Below are 20,826 nucleotides of genomic sequence, written 5' to 3'. Positions count from 1 at the left end.
AATAAGACACAGTAAGGGATCAAAGTCTATGAGAAGGACATTATGGGTTAAGCAGAACACACCGGCTGACAGAACCAACTAGCATTTACCCTCCAGAGTGTACTGGGAAACAGGAGACTTTCCCTCATTAGCAACAAAATGCTAAAATCAAACACTGTGTCTTTTCTTATTATGGGCTGATAGTGTCCTTGACATGGTACCTATTTTGTTGAGGAGCTCTTCTTTTAATATTTGGTGATACTTCTTCTCAAATGCATTTTGTACTTTCAGGGTTCTGTGTTTCTTCATAGGTAGTGTCTCTATGAACATGGGCTGACAGCAAGAGTCAGGCTTAGGAACTGTGCCCCCTGAATTGCACAGCATCTAAGAGGTGCACTTAATCTTTCTGTCTGTTATGGACTGAATGTTCGTGTGTCCCTTCAAATTCATGTGTTGAAACCCTAGCTGTTACTGCCATGCTCTTTGGGGATGGGGTTGTTGGGAGGTAACGGCATGAGGTCGTGGGGTAGGGGGTGAGGCTTGCGATGGGATTAGTGACCTGGTAAGAACAGGAAGATCTCCTCTCCTCCTTGGTCTTTCCTTGTGAACACAAAAGGAAGACCCCAAGAGGACAGAGTGAGAAGGTGGCTGTCATCAAGCCCGAGAGAGAGTTCCTACCAGAAATCAAACTCTACCAGATGTTGAATCTTGGGCTATCCAGCCTCCAGAGCTATAAGAAAATAAATTTCTGTTGTTTGAGCTACCCGATCTATGGTATTTTGTTATTATAGTCAAAATAGACTAAGACAGGCACACACTCTCTCTGTCCCTCTGTCTCATTCATTTTTTTTTTCTCTGTCTTTTTCCATCTTTCTCTCTGTCCCTAAGGACCTCTCCGGGAAACTTTAAAAAAATATTCTAAGTATGTCACTGGTCATTTTCTCAGAGTAGAATCTACTCCAGCTGGTTTAAGCAACAGGGATTTTTAAAGATCATTAAAATGCTTACAAATTAATCAAAAGGGAAAGCTCACCAAGTTGAGCAACCAGGAGAACTTCCCAAAGCCAACACCACACAGGGGCCCCCTGGGAGCTACAGACACTGCCATGATGGGGTTACGTTGGGGTTCCAACATGGTGTGCTGGCAGAGATGAGGTGTCTGTCCACCCTCCTGCCCTTTCCTGCCTCCACCAGCATTTCTGGAAAGCCCACTTTGCCTTCCTGAGACAACCCTAGACCTTCCAGGGCCAATCTGCCGCAAAATCCCTCCCTGGGTCCTACCCTACAATTGCAATTATCCTTCTCCTTGCAGGTTGTTTGCGTTCCATTGCCCAGCCTCAAAACACAACAAACTTGGTAACTTGGTTACGTTCTTGATTACCAGGCTGATAAACAATTTATGCCAAGTTACTACTGACTAAAGGGAAAACACCCTGGGTGTGTTCATGTATTTAAGGATGTCCATAAATTGTTGCCTTAAACCAGTATGGACTACTTCTTCTTCTTCTTCTTCTTCGTCTTCGTCTTCTTCTTCTTCTGATTTTATTTATTTTTTTTGACATACAGAGAGAGAGAGAGAGAAAGAGAGAGAGGGTGTGAGCACAAGCAGGGGAGCAGCAGGCAGAGAGGGAGGGAGAAGCAGGTCCTCTGCTGAGCAAGGAGCCGGCCCTCTTGGCTCAATCCGTGGGCCTTGAGATCATGACCTGAGCCAAAGGCAGCCGCTTCACCCACCGAGCCACCCAGTCACCCTCAGGATGGACTTATTCTTAATATGTCATCTAGACACTCTAGTGGCTTAATGGAGAAAAATTTTCTGAGCAAGATGATTTTAATTAGTGATTGCAATGTAGATTTTCAACATTCTGGAACTCTTGCTACTCACTGTTAAGCACCAAAGCACTGATGTTTTTGTTGGTGTGATGTTATTATTTCAGCATTGAAGAAATCTGTAATCTGAGTTATTAATGCTTTGCAAAGTACCTGGGGAGTTAAGCCCAGCACTAAAAGGGAGGCTTTATATTTCAAGGTGTCTGGATAATAGAAGAGAAAGACTGAAACACTAACACAGGTTTTCCCAGATCAAATTCACTCTAGTTCTCCTTCTTGAAAGAAGTTTTTTTGTTGTTGTTGTTGTTGTTGTTTTCTTTTTAGCGTTCTGGGAATACGTAGAAAAGTGCTTCCTAAAAGAGAATCATAAGGAACAAAGACTCAGTCTTACCCTCAAGATAACAGCACTGCAAATGGGGTCAGGTTGACCGTAGAAAACTATCCGTGTTTATGGGTGGAAACTTCTTATCTGTCTGATTGATTTGTTCTGTTTGTTTGAACAAAGGCTGTTTCAGAGCAGAAGCTAAGAACCAGGCAACTTACAAATTGACTGCCCGGCCTTAGTAACAAAAACTACCGCTCACTGTCACTAAAAATATTGAAGTCTTTATTAAAAAAAATAATTTCTGAAGATTGTTTTTATAGTATGACATAGATGAGAGATTATTTGTCAGTAAAAAATTCAGAGAAAGATTCCTGGATTTAGTTTATATTTATCTTTTCACTATTCCTCCAACTGTAGACAATATGAAAGAGTTTTTCTAGGGGCTGGAAAAATTTGCCCCAACACGAGGCTCACCTTTGAAGATCCCACCATTGATACATCTTCTTAAGATAATACTTGCCAAAAAAACAAATAATTCAATTCATTTTCATTTTGCAATGTTGAATTTCTTCATTTTATGTAATAGCTTATTTTGTATACTTATTTTTATTGCTCTTTTCTTGACGATAATGCATGGTTAATATTCATGTTCTTGAAATTTATGTTTTTTCAATGTTAGGTAATAGGTGTTTATACATTTTATATGCAAAATACACCACATTTCAATGATTTTTTGAATTTTCTGAATTCTAAACACTTTTTAAACAAGCTCTGGGTATTTATACCAAGATATCAATAAATGATGAAATAAATATGAAAATACTGTGTTTTTTTGTTACCCGGAGGTATCTTCTGACCCTGAAACCTTGCAAACGGGATCACAGCTATTTCTCGAACATCCACTATGTGCCCAGCATTGTGCTGCATGCTTTACATAATCATTTTATTTAATCTTCGCAATTATTCACTGTGGTCCTTGGGAAAACCCCCATTTTACAGCTGCAGAGAGGGATGGTAAGCAGGGTTGCCTGATACATGAAACAGCACATTGGCTGGAAGTCTTCTGGCTCCTGTACGCCCACCGAGTGTCCTCCTCCTTCTTCAGGACATCGGGACTCTCGGTCTCCTCCCTACAGACTTAACTTGCAGATGTTGCTTTGTCTATACACTTATGCAAGACACTTTGTTTTAAGAACTTGAGGTATTTTGCGGGTGCCAGGGTGACTCAGTTAAGCGTCTGCCTTCAACTCAGGTCATGATCCTGGGGTCCTGGGATCGAGCCCCACGTCAGGCTTGCTGCTTAGTGGGGAGTCTGCTTCTCCCTCTGCCTCTGCCACTCCATTCACTTGTGTTCTCTCTCCCTCTCCGTCAAAAAAAAAAAAAAAAAAAAAAAAATCTTAAAAAAAAAAAAGAACATGAGGTATTTTCTCAATAATTAAATAATATTTTACCTTCAACTAAATGGGAGGTGAGAATAGGTGACCTTTATTATCTCTTCAGTCCCTGGGGGAAGCTACAAAGAGACAGAAGGCAAATGCCTCACAGAGGAAGGGAACGTGGTGAGAAAGCTCAGGAAATATCCTGAGAAGCGCTCTCCGATGAAAATGGGACCGTGAAGCCATAATGAACACATTATACTTTTTCTCTAAGCCAAGAATACCAATTGAATATTTTATTTGCTCTTCAATGTCAAAACATATGTCATCATGTTCTGAGTGCTTATTCTCTTTAGGTGACTGGGACTAACAACATCTTCCGTTTGTAGAGCACCGCCTGTTTGCTGAGCACTTGCCGTTTGTCAGTAGTTTGTTGAACGCTGTGAACTCAGCAACGTCAAAGGCCATCAGGGTTTATTTCTCCAGTCAGGGCTTTAAATCATGCTCCATCCACTCTCCCCTTCTCAAGACTGGATGGCCTCTCTGGCAGAGGCCAGTGTTCTGACCTTTCCCGGTTGTGAAAGACGTACTCCAGCACCGCCCACTTCAGTTTCTCAACCAATGGAACCGTCCATCTCCTCCCGCAGGCCCACGGACTGGCCTGAGGAAGGGACAGGAGCAAGGAGCCGGGACTCTTCCGGACGCTTTCCTCTACAGCTGCCATCTTCTGGGCCCCTTTTTAGATTAAAGCCAAGGAGACAGAAATGATTTTACTTACAGGCTGCCCTGTGATCTGTCCCCTCCTCCATGGCAACCGCCCATGGCAGCACCTCCTGGGAGACACTTAAGGAGTCTTTGAAAGGCCCTTTCGAGGCCTTTCCTCTGCATGGCGGCCTCTCAAAGGAAATCAGCCCCGGTGGATCTTTTCCAGTCTCCCTCGGCTCCCATTCCCATTGTAATCCACCCAACAGACATGCTGCTGGGGGTCTCTCGTCTCAGTGATCACAGTTTAGGGTGGGATTCCATCACAATAACTCAAGCCTTTCCTGATGTCCATTTGACCTGTAGAAGACTCCCACATCTTTTTTCTGCCAGATAATGAGAGTGTGTGTCCTATTCCCCTACTGTTCGCGTTGGTGGTATAGTGGTGAGCATAGCTGCCTTCCCCTACTGTTCATTTTCTCTACCCCACGTTCTCTCCCTAGATCTCTCCCACTGCCCAAGTAGGAACAAAGGGCAGCTTAGAAACTCCATTACGGAGCTAGATATCCAAATGAAAAATGAGATTCTAGGCTCAACTTCCTGCTGGCACCCGTCTCTAATCTGTACAAGTCCTCCTCTTGGAACACCCCACTGGCTTACTTTAAAATGAACATCCCCCACCCTGCCCTCCAAGGGTAGAAGGAAAAGACGCGGAACTGCTTCCGAGGCTGAAGGTTGACAATTCCGTAGTACCCTCAAGACTGGATTAGTGAGTAGAGAGTGAGGAGAGGGCGGCAGAATGAATTTGTTTCTTAATAAATCACAATCATCTGTTTGTCCTCAAATTATCATTCCATCTGTTCTGAGATAATGAAAAAAGTCCCACTCAGCATCTTGTCACACATACAGTGTATATGAACTCCACACAACTCCACACATACATATGGTTCTGTCTTAGGAGACGAAGCTCAAAGGATAATTAATGTTATATTATGAAAGCAAGGAAATTTCCACCACCTCACATTATGCTTGGCACATAATAGGGCTCAATAAATATTTATTGAATAACTACATCATGTGAATGAACAGCCCCAGGTCCTGCTTAGGAAATGGCGAAATTGCATTCAAACTCGGCTCTTTTTACCCACCAGGACCTCCTAAATCAAGTGCCATTCTCACACCAGCACTGGTTACAGCCACAGCCCAGTATCCTAACAGCTCCTTCGGTCTGAGTCAGACATTTCTTTCAGTGAAAGATCTCATTTCTCTCCCCATATTGGAATCTGACCCCATGAGGGTTCCTTCCACTTACATGTGAAACCAATTAGCAGGTCCCAAGCCCAGAATGAGCTTATCCTGCCCAGGCTTGGCTTTCTATATTTTGTGGTTGCATATGGTGTTGAGATTTCTCTATGGAAGAATCCTTCACATTCACACAGATCACTGTCCCTTGAGCTTTTCTATTTTCAGTCGCTTAATAAGCAATAGGATCTATGTGACATTTATCATCTCTTAATTACTGTAGGTTCTCAGCTTCAGGGCTATAAAGGCTGGTTAGTTACTTATGGGGACTTTAAACTCAAAAAGTATTAAATGGGTGGATGGATGGATGGATGGGTGGAGGAATTAGGTGAATGCCTACCTTTCGGGTAGTTGACACCACGTGATGCCTCTTGGTTAGTGTCAATTCCATAAACCAGAAAAGCAGTTAAATCTTAGAAACTTAACAGAACTAAGGAAAGAGTCTTCAAAGAAGCCATACCCTATACAAATACAGGAATATACATGAAGCACTCACTTAAAAATAATCTAAAAATTGGCACTGGATTCTTATAGGTATTATTATAAAGGAAGAACAATTGTTAAATATTTGGTTTTAGACCTGTGCCATGATGGGGACACCAAGAATTTGGAAGACTCCAGAAGAGAGCTGGAGAGATATCTAGTACCTCTGAAAAAAGATCAAAGTTTTCACTTTGCTTGCACTGGCTGGATTTCAAGTAACCTTTGTGTTTCTTGCCAGAGCTCCAGCAGAGGGCTACCTTGGGAGAACAGCACTCAGACTATGCCTGTACCTGGTTAAAATGGGCAAGGTGGGTGGTTATTTTCCTTGGGTGCTCCCTCCAAGGTCTGTGGCCTGAGTTACTGACATATAAAACGAATGAAAGTAGAAGAAATATATTTGCATTTGATTTTGGATAACTTAATTACAGTTGTCCGAAGGTGTACAGTGGCTTCTAGTAATCACTTCAAAACTACTTTACGGGTTGCGAAGTGCAGGAAAACAGTCTGTAGGCTTGGCTTGGAAGGTTAGAGGAGCAAGGAGGGGCAGTGGCAACCCGGCACCACCCAGTGTCCCTTCTGCAGCGGGAGAGAGGCCTTGCTGTCTGTTCTTGGCATTGATCCGACTCTCTCATAAGTTTCTGGCAGTCTCCCAGAGAGAACAGCATGTTCCCTGCTGAGCGTATAAAGGGCTTCAGGAACATGTTTGTGAGTGCAGCCTAGTAGACAGGGCCTGGCTTAGTCACTCCGTGTCACCTACTGCCCTAGCCTTTCTGGAGTCTTAGGAGGACGTCTTTGGCTCGGATCTGCTGTGCACCTCTCCATGAGCTGGGCTGGCCCCTGGGTCCAGGTTGGGCACATTGCTGGTGTTTCTGTAATGCCCATATAATCAGTGCCGAGATTAATTTTTAGGGAACCTGAATGTTCCTGCAGACCGTGGTCCAAAAAACATTCTGTTGCTAGGAGTAAATATAGACTGAGTTTCGGCTAACCTCCTACTTGGTCACAAAGGCCTCCTTTAGAAACCTGCACCTGTTTCCCAGGGTTGGGACTTCTGGCTGGGCACGATTATTCATCCTGAGGGAGCTAAGATAACACAGAACAACACCAGCTCTGCGTACTGCCAGCTTGAAGGAACTGACTCACTTCTTGCTCTTTGCCCTACCCTTTTAGGAGAGTGAAATCTGAGCAGAAGGAGGGATTGGTCAGTCTGGCCTAAGGGACCCTTGTGGGGGCGGTTGGGGTTTTCGGTAAACAGAAAAGGGATTATCAGAATGACTGTGAGCTCCTGGGCTCCATGGGCAGGCAAACTAGGTCCACTTGTCTTAGACACTAAGAGCAAACAGCAGCCAAAGACCGTGGAGTATCTTAGGGACAAACTATTATAGATCAGATTTTATCATTACAGACCTGTTGCTATAGAACTTTCTGAAATGGAACGATTGAAATTTCTGCATCTTTGAATATATGTAGCACTTTCTCTAACCACTTCTTTTTTTTTATTTATTTAAGATTTTATTATTTGACAGACACATCAGACAGATCACAAGTAGGCAGAGAGGCAGGCAGAGAGAGAGGGGGAAGCAGGCTCCCTGCTGAGCAGAAAGCCCGATGTAGGGCTCGATCCCTGGATCCTGAGATCATGACCTGAGCCGAAGGCAGAGGCTTTAACCCACTGAGCCACCCAGGCGCCCCTCTCTAACCACTTCTAACACACCTCTCCCAGTACTGTCTACACTGCAGTTTGCTGAATGCACAGTCTTACTACACGTCCCCACCACACTGACCCTTCCCCGCCAGCCCCCAACCTGGAAACTCTCTCCTAAGTGTCTCAGCTTTCCTGGTCTTCTCCTCCCTGCTGTCTGTCCCATAGCCCCTCAAATGCAGCATATCCCAAATTAATCTTGTTATAAGGAACAGTCTAAAAGGTGATTTAAAAACAATGGGACACCTGAGTGGCTCACTTGTTAAGCATCTGCCTTCGGCTCACATCAGGATCCCAGGATCCTGGGACTGAGCCCTGCATTGGGCTTCCTGCTCCATGGGAAGCCTGCGTCTCCCTCTTTCACTCCCCCCGCTTGTGTTCCCTCTCTCTCTGTCAAATAAATAAAATATTAAAAATAATAATAAAATAAAAAATAAAAACAAAACACATAGGCATCAGTATGGGATGGATTGAGCTTGAGTCCTGCCTTTAACTCTTAATTTACTATGTTGTCTTGGGCAACTGCATAACCTCTCTGGACTGTAGTTTAATTGTCTGGAAAATATAGATAATAGTACTTTCCTCATAAGGTTGTAGTGAGAATTAAGTGAACTAAAACATTAAAATGATCAGCACCATGGTATTTGTCAATTTGATTTGCCATAAATGATTGGTAAAAGAATGAATGAAGGAACACTTTTTTTTTTTTTTGAAGGAACATTTTTAATGGTGAATCCAATATTTAATTGATCAGGCTACTAATAACCAAAAAATATAAATAAATAAAAATAAAAATAAAAACAACCGAGAAGCCTGGAGCTGAGCAACAATTTTGAGAGTAATTAGGTAACTTTGCTCAGGTTACATAACTTTTCTGATCTTCATCTCCTTACATATAAAATAGGGATAGTGCTAAGGGCTGCCACTTGTTAGCTGCTGACTGTCACAGGCAGGATGCTAACCACTTTAATAAGCATTATAAATAACTAGGTAGAGATTTAGTAATCATATTGGAGCAATCACTGATGATAGACAGTATAATATTCTTTTATTTACTAATTCAATAGTTTTATATCAAGTGACTACTAAATGCTAGAAGTTGAGATTCAAAAGGCAACGAATTGCAAAATATTTGAGCAGACAGTCCACCAAAGATACATGAAGAGCCAATAAGCACATAAAAGCTATTTAACATCTTTATCCCTCAGAGAAATGTGAATTAAAGCTACACAGACGAATACACAGCCATCAAAATAGTTAAAATTAAAAAGACTGACACCACTAAATGTTGACAAAAATGTCTAGAAGCCAAAACTCTCATATATTGCTCATGGATGTGAAAAAATGCACATCACTTTGGAAAACTGTGGGATGCTTTCTTTTTTTTTTTTTAAGTTTTTAAAAATTTTTTTATTTTTCTTTAAATATTTAATTTATTTATTTGAGAGAGAGAGTGCGCAAGAGCGAGAGAGAGAGTACAAATGGAATGAGAAGCAGACTCTCCGCTGAGCCGGGAGCCCCACGGGGTGCTCGATCACAGGACTCCAGGACTATGACCTGAGTGGAAGGCAGAGCTTAACTGCCCGAGACACCCAGGCGCCCCTGGCACTTTCTTATAAAGTTAAATATATGCCTACCAACTGATCTTTCTATTCTATTCCTCGGTATTTACTCAAAGGAAACGGAAAAGCATCCACAAAAAGACTTGAAGAAGAATGTTTGCAGCAGGTTTGCCCACTGCATTATTCAGAGTCCTCCAGAGACACAGAATGAGTAGGACAGGTATGAGAGAGAGAGGAGATTTATTTTAAAGAATTGGTTTATGTTATTGTAGGGGCCAGCAAGCTGGAGATCCAGAGAAGGGTTTCTGTTTTCACTGTGAGTTTGAAGGCAGTCTGGAGGCAGAAAAAGACTGAGGTCATCCGTCTTTTTGTAAGACCTTCAACTGATTGGATAAGGTCCACCCATATGATAAAGGATAATTCACTCCTATATTATGGAGTATTATGAGTCTGAGTAAACTCAAAGTCTGCTGATTTAAATGTTAACCACTAAGATATATACATATCGATACATATCTATATGGATATAGATATGTAAAAATATCTATATCGACATATATATATATATATATATATATATATATATATATATATATATACATCTTCACAGGATGGTCAAGATTGGTATTTGACCAAATATCTGGGCACCATAGCCCCCCAAGTTGAAACATAAAAGTAATCATCACAGTTATCATTACCCCAAACTGGAAACAACTCAAATATCTATCATCAGAAGAACGGATAAAGAACTCGCATGCATTCATACAATGGAACACTACTAAGAAATAAAGAGGTATAAACTGCTGATATGTATAAAAACATGAATGAACCTCAAAATATTACGTTAAGAGAAAAAAGACACAGAAAGTTATATTCTGTGTGATTCCATCTCTATGAAGTTTAAGAAGTAAATCTCACCTCTGGTGACAGAAATAGTATAGTGTTGTCTATGGGAGGTGAGGGTTTACTGGAAAGAGGCGGAAAGAAACATTCTGGGGTAATAAGTGTGCTCTTTATCTTCATTAAAGTGCTGATCACACAGGCATATGTGTTTGTATAACTTCGTCCAATTAAATATTTAAAAGTTATGTATTTTGCTGTGTGTAAATTTTACCTACATTAAAAAAGGGGGGGGGGCGCCTGGGTGGCTCAGTGGGTTAAAGCCTCTGCCTTCGGCTCAGGTCATGATCCCAGGGCCCTGGGATCGAGCCCCACACCAGGCTCTCTGCTTAGCGGGGAGCCTGCTTCCCTTTCTCTCTGCCTGCCTCTCTGCCTACTTGTGATCTCTGTCTGTCAAATAAATAAAATCTTAAAAAAAAAAAAAGAAAGAAAAAAACCTGAAGCGATTACAGTTCCTTCCAAGCTGTTTGTAGAGACAGATATGCAGACAGACATTTTTAACATGATATGATGAGCTTATTAAAGTTTTTAAGAGAGTAAGTTGAGGGTGGGTGCTAATATTTCTTGAAGCACCCCAAATGTCCTAATGTGTAGACCAGAGTGAGAACCATTGCCTTATCAGTGCCCCATGTAGGCTGGGACTTCGTCCGCCATCATTCACCTTTTAAAAATTATTTTATTTTATTTTTTAATTTTAAAAAAATCTTATTTATTTGACAGAGAAAGAGAGCACAAGCAGGCAGAGTGGCAGGCAGAAGAAGAGGGAGAGGGAAGCTCCCCACTCAACAGGGAGCCCGATGTGGGGCTCAATCCCAGGACCCCGGGATTATGACCTGAGCCAAAGGTAGATACTTAGCTCACTGAGCCACTCAGGCACTCTATTATTCACTTTTAAATACTCAGCACTGGCTCAACAAATATTTGTTGAATGAATTATATGTTTCTTCCCACAAAAAAAAAAAAGAAGAAAGAAAGAAAAGAAAAAAGGAGAGAGAGAGAGGAAAGAAGGAAGGAAGAAAAGAAGGAGGGAGGAGGGGGGAGGAAGAAAGGCAGACTATACACATAGAGGGAGTACAAGTTAAATGAGTCAGTCAGCCCAAGGCCAGAAAAATATTTAAGGACTGTTGAAAACCAACGCAAATATCAACACACTGCAAGAGGGTCGGTCTATGTGATTTCTTTGGATGTGCTCAGGGTCTACACATGCCCAGATCTCCTTCTGTGGACTGCCACACATACCGATGGCATGTCATTGACTAGAGAGCTGTGTACGTTCCACTCATAGCCATTTGCCACATCTGTGTGTGACTATAGTTTTCCGGCTTGTGTGGCATCTAGGAGTCACAGGGCTGACCCCCCTTGTTAGTCTGTGTGGCTAGCTATTCTGCTAGGTTATCCCAGGAAGGAATTCTTTCATGCTTTTCCAAAAGGGAGAGCCTCTGGGACACTTCTGGTGGCATTGTTCAACTATTCCACGTATGGGACACTAAGTACCCAGGTGGGATGACCAGGCCCTTCGCTGAAGAGGTCAGGGTAGGCAGACTGAAGCTGCAGGCCTCGTCTGGGAAGCTTTTCTCCTTGCTGCTTCTTCAGTGGTTGTTTCTTCTGCTTTGGGTCCCAATCTCGTACCTGTAATCTAAGGCTAAAAAGGAAATCAACTCTTCCACGGTGGTGCCTTTCAGCCCAAGAACATAGAATCAAGAAATTAGAGAGGGAAAAGAAGCACACAAGTTCCCAGTTTCTGGATGGCCGAAATGCCCCCTTCGCAGAAGACACACAGTTGTTGAAGTGTGTCCTGGAACACACCAGCACGGGCTCTGCAGGGCTCACACTGAGATCCTGGCCAAGCAAACAGACGCCCAGAAACACACCCAAGAAAGAACACAAGAGACACTTAAGGGAGAAGAGAGGAACTGGGAGTCAGGGTGAGAAAGAGAGAGGGAAGTAGGACAGAAAGAAGGGACATGAAATCAATGAAATGACTAATGAAGTTGTCTATCTCAGTGCTACACAGAGAAATGAACCGCAATGTTTTTTCTTCCAGATTATGTAACCAGAGGACAGAGACCTGTGGTTCTAAGATCTCTTCCTGATTTCCAGTGAAGACCAGAGCAGATTTATCTGGAACTAGAACTGGAAGATTAATGAAAGTTGCCACAGAATAAATAACCTTTTGTCTTCCTTGAGCTTTCCTGTTTAACTTTCCCCAGGGGCTGTATTTTACAAGGGAGAGCGAGGGGCGAGTTAGTAGCGCACAGATGATTCGTGGCAGGGAGAAAGCTCTACACTGCCCTCTTCAGGCCAAACTACAAAGAGCAGAAAACCAAAATCCAATGGGCTTGGATCAGCTTGCCACAATAGAGCTTGTATCACAGGAAAATCGTCATAGTTAACTAAAACTCAATAAAAACCACAAGGCACTTCTCCAACCTGTGCACATGAATGTCTTGGAAACTGTATGTCCTCCAGCATATTCTACATAATGCCCTTCCCTCTATACACGCACAGCGGACCCGCGGAGCACTCACTAGTGTTCAACTACATACAGACCCCCCGCCTTAGATGATTTGCATTCATCATTTCATTTAGTTTCCCAAAGAGCCTTGTAAACCAGATAGTTCATCTCTTCCACCCAAATAACGAAGTTGACACTTGGGTTAAGAAACTGACTTAAATGCACATAGATATTAAGTGGCACGATCCAGATTGAAATCCCAAACGGCTGAATTCCAAAATCCGTATTTTGCCCCCGGGGGGTGGCCCTGCGTTGCTTACAAATGGGAGCAAACACTGCAAGTTCTTTGCAGTTATCTTTATTGTAGAACAACCCAAACGTTACTTAGAAACCGTTTGCGGCTGCGTAAGCATCCCCTGGTGGATGATCGTAAGGGGTCCCTCAGTGTTGCGCAGACTTCAGCAGTGTTGGGAGTTCTGGGGCCCCTGAAGGACCGTAATCATGTCAGTGCTTCTGCAAACAATTTATCACTTGAACACTGCCATGGCGAGAATTATATGCACTCCTAGAACTTCCAATTTTGCCTTTGTTCCTTTATCCTCTCATGTCTTGGAAGGAAGATTTCCTTTTTTCCCCCCTTGTGCAATTACACACACACACACACACACACACACACACACACACACACACTCTTTAGCTTTTGATATTTTAAAAAAAAAAGTGAAAGGTTTGGAGCACCTGGGTGGCTCAGTTGGTTAAGTGTCTGCCTTCGGCTCAAGTCATGATCTCAAGGTCCTGGGATCCAGCCCCGCACAGAGCTCCCTGCTCAGCCAGGAGTCTGCCTCTCCTTCTCCCTCTGCTCCTCCTCCCACCTTGTGCTCTCTCTCTCTCTCTCAAATAAATAAATAAAATGCTTTTAAAAATGCAAGGCTATATAGTCATTTCTTTGCTTGAGTAAATAATTCCATATGATTGGAGTGGTTTACATAAGAAGAAGAGGGTTAATTAATGTCATGTTTAGACTTTTTTCATGTCTTAATCTTCAGAATTGTATGAAGGCTCTCTGAACATTATAAAACACCATATAAATGTTCCATAGTTGAATCATAATTTTTACTACCATAGAAGTTATGAGGTTGGAAAAAGAGCAATTATGATAATAATACTCCATTGGTTCCCCACAGAGCTTCCCTGTGGTTTAGGATACTTCATAATTTGATCCACCCAGCCGTGCCAACCTCATCCTCCACTCTGTACAGCAAACATTTACCTCCTCTTCCATCAAGGTTGTCTAATTGGTGATAGTGCATACCTGTCATATATCCCAGCCCTAACCCTTCACTGAGGCTACTGACTTACCTTAATGGCCACCCCCTCCACTGACCAACTCCTACTCACATTACTGCCCCAACCCCACCCTTCTTCATGTCACAGCTCAAGAGGCCCTGCCTGACGTTTGGTCACAGTGACCTGTCTTCCCTCAAGGCTGCTGGCACTTACCATCTGGACCACCACCCAGGCTCTCGCCTTGTGGTGACTTGTCACAGTCTTATGTGTGCTGGTGCATCTGTCATCATCCCTAGAGGAAATGAATCGTATGCCCCATAGGGGTGATGGAAGAGAATTTCGGCAAGTACAATTTACAGAAATGTGGGGAACCAAGAATAGGAAAGTACCTGGGACACAAACAACAGGAGAAAGCCTCCGCTACCCCTAGGTCGGAAGGAACAAGTGGAGGAAACAGTTACTATCACCCAAGGAAGAGAGTAGCTGAGGAGAAGTGCTCCTCACGAGAGCTGTGTCTAGTGAAAGGACTTCAGCTGCCATCTAGAGGAGGCCCCGCAGGGTGGGAGGCCGGAATGATTCCAATCTTCATCTCCTCTTGTCCTTCAGGCTTCAGTGTGTCTTGGCACTGACTGAACACAGGAGGAAGCCAGGGGGCAAGAGTTCAGCTGATGCATGGAAGTCCTTCTGTCAGGACCTAGACGTGTGCTTAGTAGGGCCGCTCAATTTGCATGTCTTGCTCTCCAAATTGAGTTGATGATGATCTCCATTGGTTCCCAGCTTTTGTCAATCAGACACTGGTTTTTAGGTTCCCCCCAGTCTGGAATGGGATAGTGAGGAAACATCATCCCTTGTGACTCAGGATAGTGTCTGGACTCCTGGACCCTGAGAAGGTCCCTGGTACCCAACTTCAACTTCAAAGACATCCTTAAACTCCCCATGACGGTTCTGTTTTGTCAATCTTCATGCTCAGTAAGCACTAAGAACTAATCAGCCAGCATCTTTAACTTAGGAAGTACAAGGTGGCAACATTATTTTATTTCCTTGTCTGGATTAGCATATATTTGCATAATTGTTATCCACTATCATCAGTGAGGCACACCTATAATCTGAGAAAACCAATTACTAAAGAATTCTAAGTACACCTAACCCACTTAGTGTTGCTAACAAAAAAAAAAAAAAAAAAAAAGAGAGAGAGAGAGAAAGAAAAGGAAAGAAAGCAACTGTTTCTTGAATGAGAGTTTTTCTTATTTCACATATTGCTTTGCCTTGGTGAAAGGTATGATCGAAAATACGAAGAAGGCAATTTATCACTAAAATATAGGTTTTGAAAACCATTTCTAATCATTTTACAGCAGGCTGACAGAAAACTAGCTCAATTAAATAGTACCTAATTTTAAAAAAACAGTATATTTTTTATTCTTCTTAGTAAAAACAAACAAAAACGTAGTGTCACTGATAGTGAATCTTGGAGAGAATTGTCATCAACCCCCCCCCCCATTCCACTTCCTTTGCAGAATCACACACTTTGTACTGCCGAACAAATTCTTGAAAGTGAAAGAATAATTTAATGAAATTCTTCAGCCCTCCCTGTTCATTCATTCTGATGGGCAATAACCCCACCTCTAGGCATCTCATTGCTAGTCTACGTTCCCTCAGCTACAAAGCTAACCTCCTACTCTTTCTCTCTTTGAAGAGGGAAAGATGAAAATTCTGTCCCCGTGATAGACACATTTCAAGTGATTCTTCAACCTTTCTGAAATAGTAAAAGGAGTTATTGTATCCTTGATAAACTCATTTGCAAAAGGGATAATTAATTCACTTGTTTGCTAATCATCCAAATTCATGTTATTTCAACCTTCATCTCCCACCTCAAAAAGCCCAAGAAGATCAGGGACCTGGTTTGTCTTGTTACTCCCATTGATTCCAGCCCCGAGCCAAGTGCCTAGTGCATGGTCGGAGATCAATAAATATTTGCCAATGCGAGCAAAAATCTACCACGTATCACCTTTGGCTATAGCTTCACTCTGCGAATACATCACCCTACCGGTAGAAAACTCTCCCTGGATAATAATAATTATGAAAGTAACATGGACAATGATAATAAGAAAATTTTTACTATTCTAAGTGATTTAATGCATAAGCAATTTAATCCTCTGATGGGATTTTAGGACATGCTACCCCAAAGTGTGGTATCTTGGCATATTGAACACTTTAAGCTGAAGGAGTTTGAGAAAACAGCAGAAGCAAGAAGGTCATTCTGATTTCCCCACATCTTCTCCCCTGAAACAGGTCATAAAACCCTCCCGCGGGAGGTGCCCTCCCTGTACCTGGAGGAAAGAGGCATCTTTAGTTCTTAAGACAAAGGAACATCAGAGAAGAATCCTAACAAACAAGACTTGCTAAGTTTCCCCTCATACTCCTTGAGGATCCATCATATCTTCTACACAACTGCCCACTCTTAATCAAAATTAACATAAAAATACTCAGTTCTATTTCTCCGGATCCTCATTTCCTTATGAAAATTCTGTGGCATGTAGAACTTGTATGCTTTTCTCCTATGATCTTTGTCAGTTTAATTTTCAGACCCAACCTGGGATCCTAAGAGAGTCAAAGAAAACTTTACCCTCCTCTACACCTCAGGATAATCATGCAAAATTTTTATGACATAGATACCATCATTATTCCCATTTTATTAATGAGGAAACTGAGTCATGGACCAAGTGCATTATTTTTCCTAGAAAATGGATCAGATAAGGTTGGAAGTCAGGGGGCGCCTGGGTGGCTCAGTGGGTTAAAGCCTCTGCTTTTGGCTCAGGTCATGATCTCAGGGTCCTGGGATCGAGCCACACATTGGGCTCTGCTCCGCGGGGAACCTGCTTCATCCTCTCTCCCTCTGCCTGTCTCTCTGCCTACTTGTGATCTCTGCCTGTAAAATAAATAAATAAAATCTTAAAAAAAAAAAAAAAAGGTTGGAAGTCAGAAAATGAACCCAGGTAGACAGGTACCAGAGCCAAAACTCTAAACATCTAACCGTAATGCATCTGTTTATTCTCTGAGGGGAGTGACAATGAATTTCTTCCAGACACCAGCCACAGTATCTGTGTTTCAAAGAAAATGAGTGAATAATTCGGACAGCTTTTCTTAAAGTTTAGGAAGTGTGCCAGTTTAAAACTTCTTAAGTTCCTCACAATCGGAGGAGTAACAAAACCATGAGGCTCAGCTGTTCTTTCCAACATTGATAACCCGCTGCAAGTGGTTTGTTACTTTTCTTATCTGTACAATCAGTTTTCGACCGCTGTGTTTTTTATTAGAAGCCACTGGGTTCAGGATGGAAGGACAAAGTGGCAATGTAACACTACATGATTAAGAAATAGAACACAAGTGTGTCTAGATCCTGAGAAGGGGAGAAAGCTGGATAGGTGGTCCTCCCTCACATTAAAGATCTTTCCTCACATGTAACTCACAAAAGAGAAGAGGTTTGTTTTTTCAGGCCACTAAATGACTATTTACAGAAAGTTACAAAAGCAGCATGAGGACATCATTTCCTCTGTTGCTGTCACCTGGGGTTGTGTGAATGGAGAGAATGAAGAGGAATGAAAGGACCAGAAGGGCAGAGATGGAGACAGGCAGGAGAGAATGATTGTGGTAGCATTTCTTTATTATTATTAAAACATGCTATTTTTCTGGGGCACCTGGGTGGCTCAGTCAGTTGAGCATCTGACTCTTGATTTCGGCTCAGGTCATGATCTCAGCGTGTGAGGTCAAGCCCCGCAACTGGGCTCCAAGGTCCCAGGGAGTCTGCCTTTCCCCCTCTTTCTTCCTCTCTCCCTCTGTCCCTCCCCCTCCTCTGCTCACAGGTGCCCACTTGCTCTCTCTAAATCAAAGAAATACATCTTTAAAAAAAAACAAAACAAAACACTCTTGTTCCTACAGCCTGCCCTTTAATTGTGTTTACTCTTTCTTTTGAAAATATTATTCATTTACAGGCTCATTTCCTCATTCTCCTTTTCTTTCTAAACGTTGAAGACAGCAACGAAACATGTAGAGCTCTTCAGAGACGTCTTGCTGAAGTCGATTGGAAGTCTTATCGGTAGATAAACAACTCCCAGAGATGAAAGGAAACAAGAGCTTTATTTAAGTCCTCTAAGTAAAAGTTCAGAGATAAAGAGAAATAACTTCAAATGTATGAGTAAACAATTCAAAACAAGTAGGCACATATTATGTGCTAATTAATACAAAGTGTTTAAGCACAAGCAAGCAGATTGAGAAACATCTCCTAATGCAGGGGACCCCCTCTTCGTTTGTCCTCAGCATTTTATTGACAAAGACAGTGCATCACAAGTTTTTCAGCCAGAATATTCCTGAAGGTGAGGGCAACAGGCGCCTCCGCCCAGCATTCTAGGATGTGTTCCAACACCACTTGCTCCAAACAATCTATTTTTTTGGAAGGATCAGTGTTTTTATACGATTAGTTTATACAAATTCAGCATCCTATTCCACAATATAAATCTTGTTTTAGTGCAAATTAGCTTCAAAATATCTGAGTAAGACTGAAGAAAAACAGAAACATTGTTGTATCTGCCCATGGTCTCTCCTACAGTGCACAGGATGTTTGAGAATCCAGGTTTGGAAGCACAGTCCAGGTGGTGGGCTGTTGGAATATTTGGTAACATCTCTACTCAAAACTCAAGCATCTAAAGTTAAGTAAGATGAAACCATGGAGTACCTGGGTGGCTCAGTGGGTTAAGCATCTGCCTTAGGCTCAGGTCATGATCTCAGGGTCCTGGGATCCATCCCTGCATAGGGCTCCCTGCTCAGCAGGGAGCCTGCTTCTCCCTCTCCCTCTGTGCTCTCTCTCTATCTCTCTCTCAAAAGAAAAGGAAAAAAAAAAAAAGATGAAGAACCACACAAATAAAAGAAACCTGCTCACCACTGGCAAATGGATTGGTTTGTGCTTAATTACTACCGCTCTAACTTCTAAAAAAGCGATGCTAGGAGGCAATGAGCTTACCTAAAAGTGATTAGCAAGAACAAAAAAAAACAAAACGAAATTGGCCTCATAAACCCTGAGGTCCAGAGGTTAATCAACTACATTTCACTTTCTGCAAACCACTAACTAACAAGCCTGATTGACACACTTATCTTTCCAAGTGTCTCAAACTTAAACCATTTTCAAAAAGTCTTTCTATTTGCTCTATTGGGAGCCAGCCATCGCTAGCGAAGTGCTCCTTATCTTCCAGCTAAAATACTCTGAAATGTCAGTCTATTATTACACAACAAGACCAAGTCACCAACTGAAGTTCTTCCCTTCACACTCCTCCTTGTACACGTCTTACTAAACTTCATGGTCGCGTACATGGGAGGCACAGAGTGTGCAATATTTTTTCCCAAGGACGGTACTAAACAGGAAATCCTACTAAAAAAAAAGAGTTTCTGGATGTTCAGAGAAACGGAAAGTGAATACATTTATACTAACAGCAGCGGGACTTCCCTCTATGACACACAATGCCTTCATTCTTTTATATTCATGCTTAAAAGGAGACTCACACTTCAGGTCAGAAACATGACCTAAACACAAGCACTAAAAATGAGTCTGCACCCTGTACTGTTGCCCCTGACATTTGACATTGCAGTTTCCTGCTTGTATGTCCGGATCCTCTGCTGAACGGTGAGATTCTGGAGACCAGGAGTCCTCACTGGAGAGTCCTCACTGGAGAGTCCTCAACGCATCTCCAGCCTCTGGCTCAATGAGCATATGTTGAAATGTCCATTTTTTGACTAGTAAGTGGATAGGTCTTCGATTTGGGTTTCTGCTTTAACTCAAAGATCTCGTTTTGACGAGGCTTGTATGCTCTCTTCACCAAAAGTAAGTTATAAAGAGCTTAAAGTGGGGATAGGAGTTTGCAAAATTAGTGACCATAATCTCTGCTAAGTGATAACAGTGGTGGTGTGGGGGTGGGGGTGGGGGGAAGCCACCGAGATTAAGAGGCCAATCACAAAGCCTATGATTTTGCCAACTGAAACCGTAATATAAACCTACCACTGATAAGGGAGAGAATGAGATTGGTTGTAAGAAAAACTGGGTCCCGTTTCAAATGAGATGATATATGAAAAATTTTATAAAAATATATCAGGCACCAAGTAAAAACACCGTACACATTAGTTATCACTGCTGTCAGTACCTACTGGATACATTCTTGTCTTTGAGAATTCCTTAACTTTACTCTTGTTTATTTCCCCTCACCGTGATATCCCAGAATTAATGACACAGAGTTTGTCAAGTGTTTTGAAATCCCTGAAGTGTTATAATCAACCCAAGTACCATTTTATTTATGCAAACTGTGTCTACCCGGTGAGTCCACTTAAATAGCTAGGATTGGGAACTTCTGTCTCATAAGGCTTAATAAATGATTCCCTCTGGCTCTAAAAGCAAGTACTTTTTCAATGACAATGGGAGGGAAAGCAAAGGAATTGCTCGGTGACATCTGTTGTGCAGCGTTCTTCGAATGGCGCATCTCGATAAATGCATGAGAGTCCTTGGAGAGTTACTGCACACAGTGAAGAGCGAGTGGTAAAAATCCCAGTATCTCTGTAAAGGAAGGCAAGACGGGTTAGAGGCAGAAAAGCCCCAGGGTTTACATCTAAAGAAATCAACAATGACACGTTTAGTCCCTACTTTACACACAGTGGCAGCTTTTTAGGGTCTCTGACAGTGAGACGAAATTAAACATGAAATTGAGACGGGGGCTGAGATGGTGATATGGTTCTGCAATTCAGAACCTGGGAAATGAGATAAAAGATACTCATGTGAACTGTCTGGGCCAGCGTATATCAAAACTGCAATTTGAAATTAGTCACAAAACTACTGTACACCTTGGTGGCTCAGTGGTTAAGCGTCTGCCTTCGGCTCGGGTCGTGATCCCAGG

At 42.3% G+C, this 20,826-nt stretch overlaps 1 protein-coding gene across 1 annotated transcript in view; it reads right to left on the bottom strand.

The window, feature by feature from the left end:
• Positions 1 to 20,300: 20,300 nt before the first annotated feature.
• The window catches only part of LOC111147442 (ankyrin repeat and SOCS box containing 4), a 62,591-nt gene continuing 62,065 nt past the window's right edge, over positions 20,301 to 20,826 (bottom strand). Inside the window, exon 5 of the mRNA XM_022503452.1 lies at positions 20,301 to 20,489. Within this exon, the coding sequence (XP_022359160.1) occupies positions 20,301 to 20,489 (189 nt within the window). The remainder of the gene's footprint in view (positions 20,490 to 20,826) is intronic.

This window comes from Enhydra lutris, unplaced genomic scaffold (assembly GCF_002288905.1).
Source record: "Enhydra lutris kenyoni isolate GAN:26980312 unplaced genomic scaffold, ASM228890v2 scaffoldscaffold16, whole genome shotgun sequence".
Lineage (NCBI taxonomy): Eukaryota > Metazoa > Chordata > Mammalia > Carnivora > Mustelidae > Enhydra > Enhydra lutris.
The sequence above is the reverse complement of the archived record's forward strand: the minus strand, read 5'-3'. Positions and strand labels throughout refer to the sequence as shown.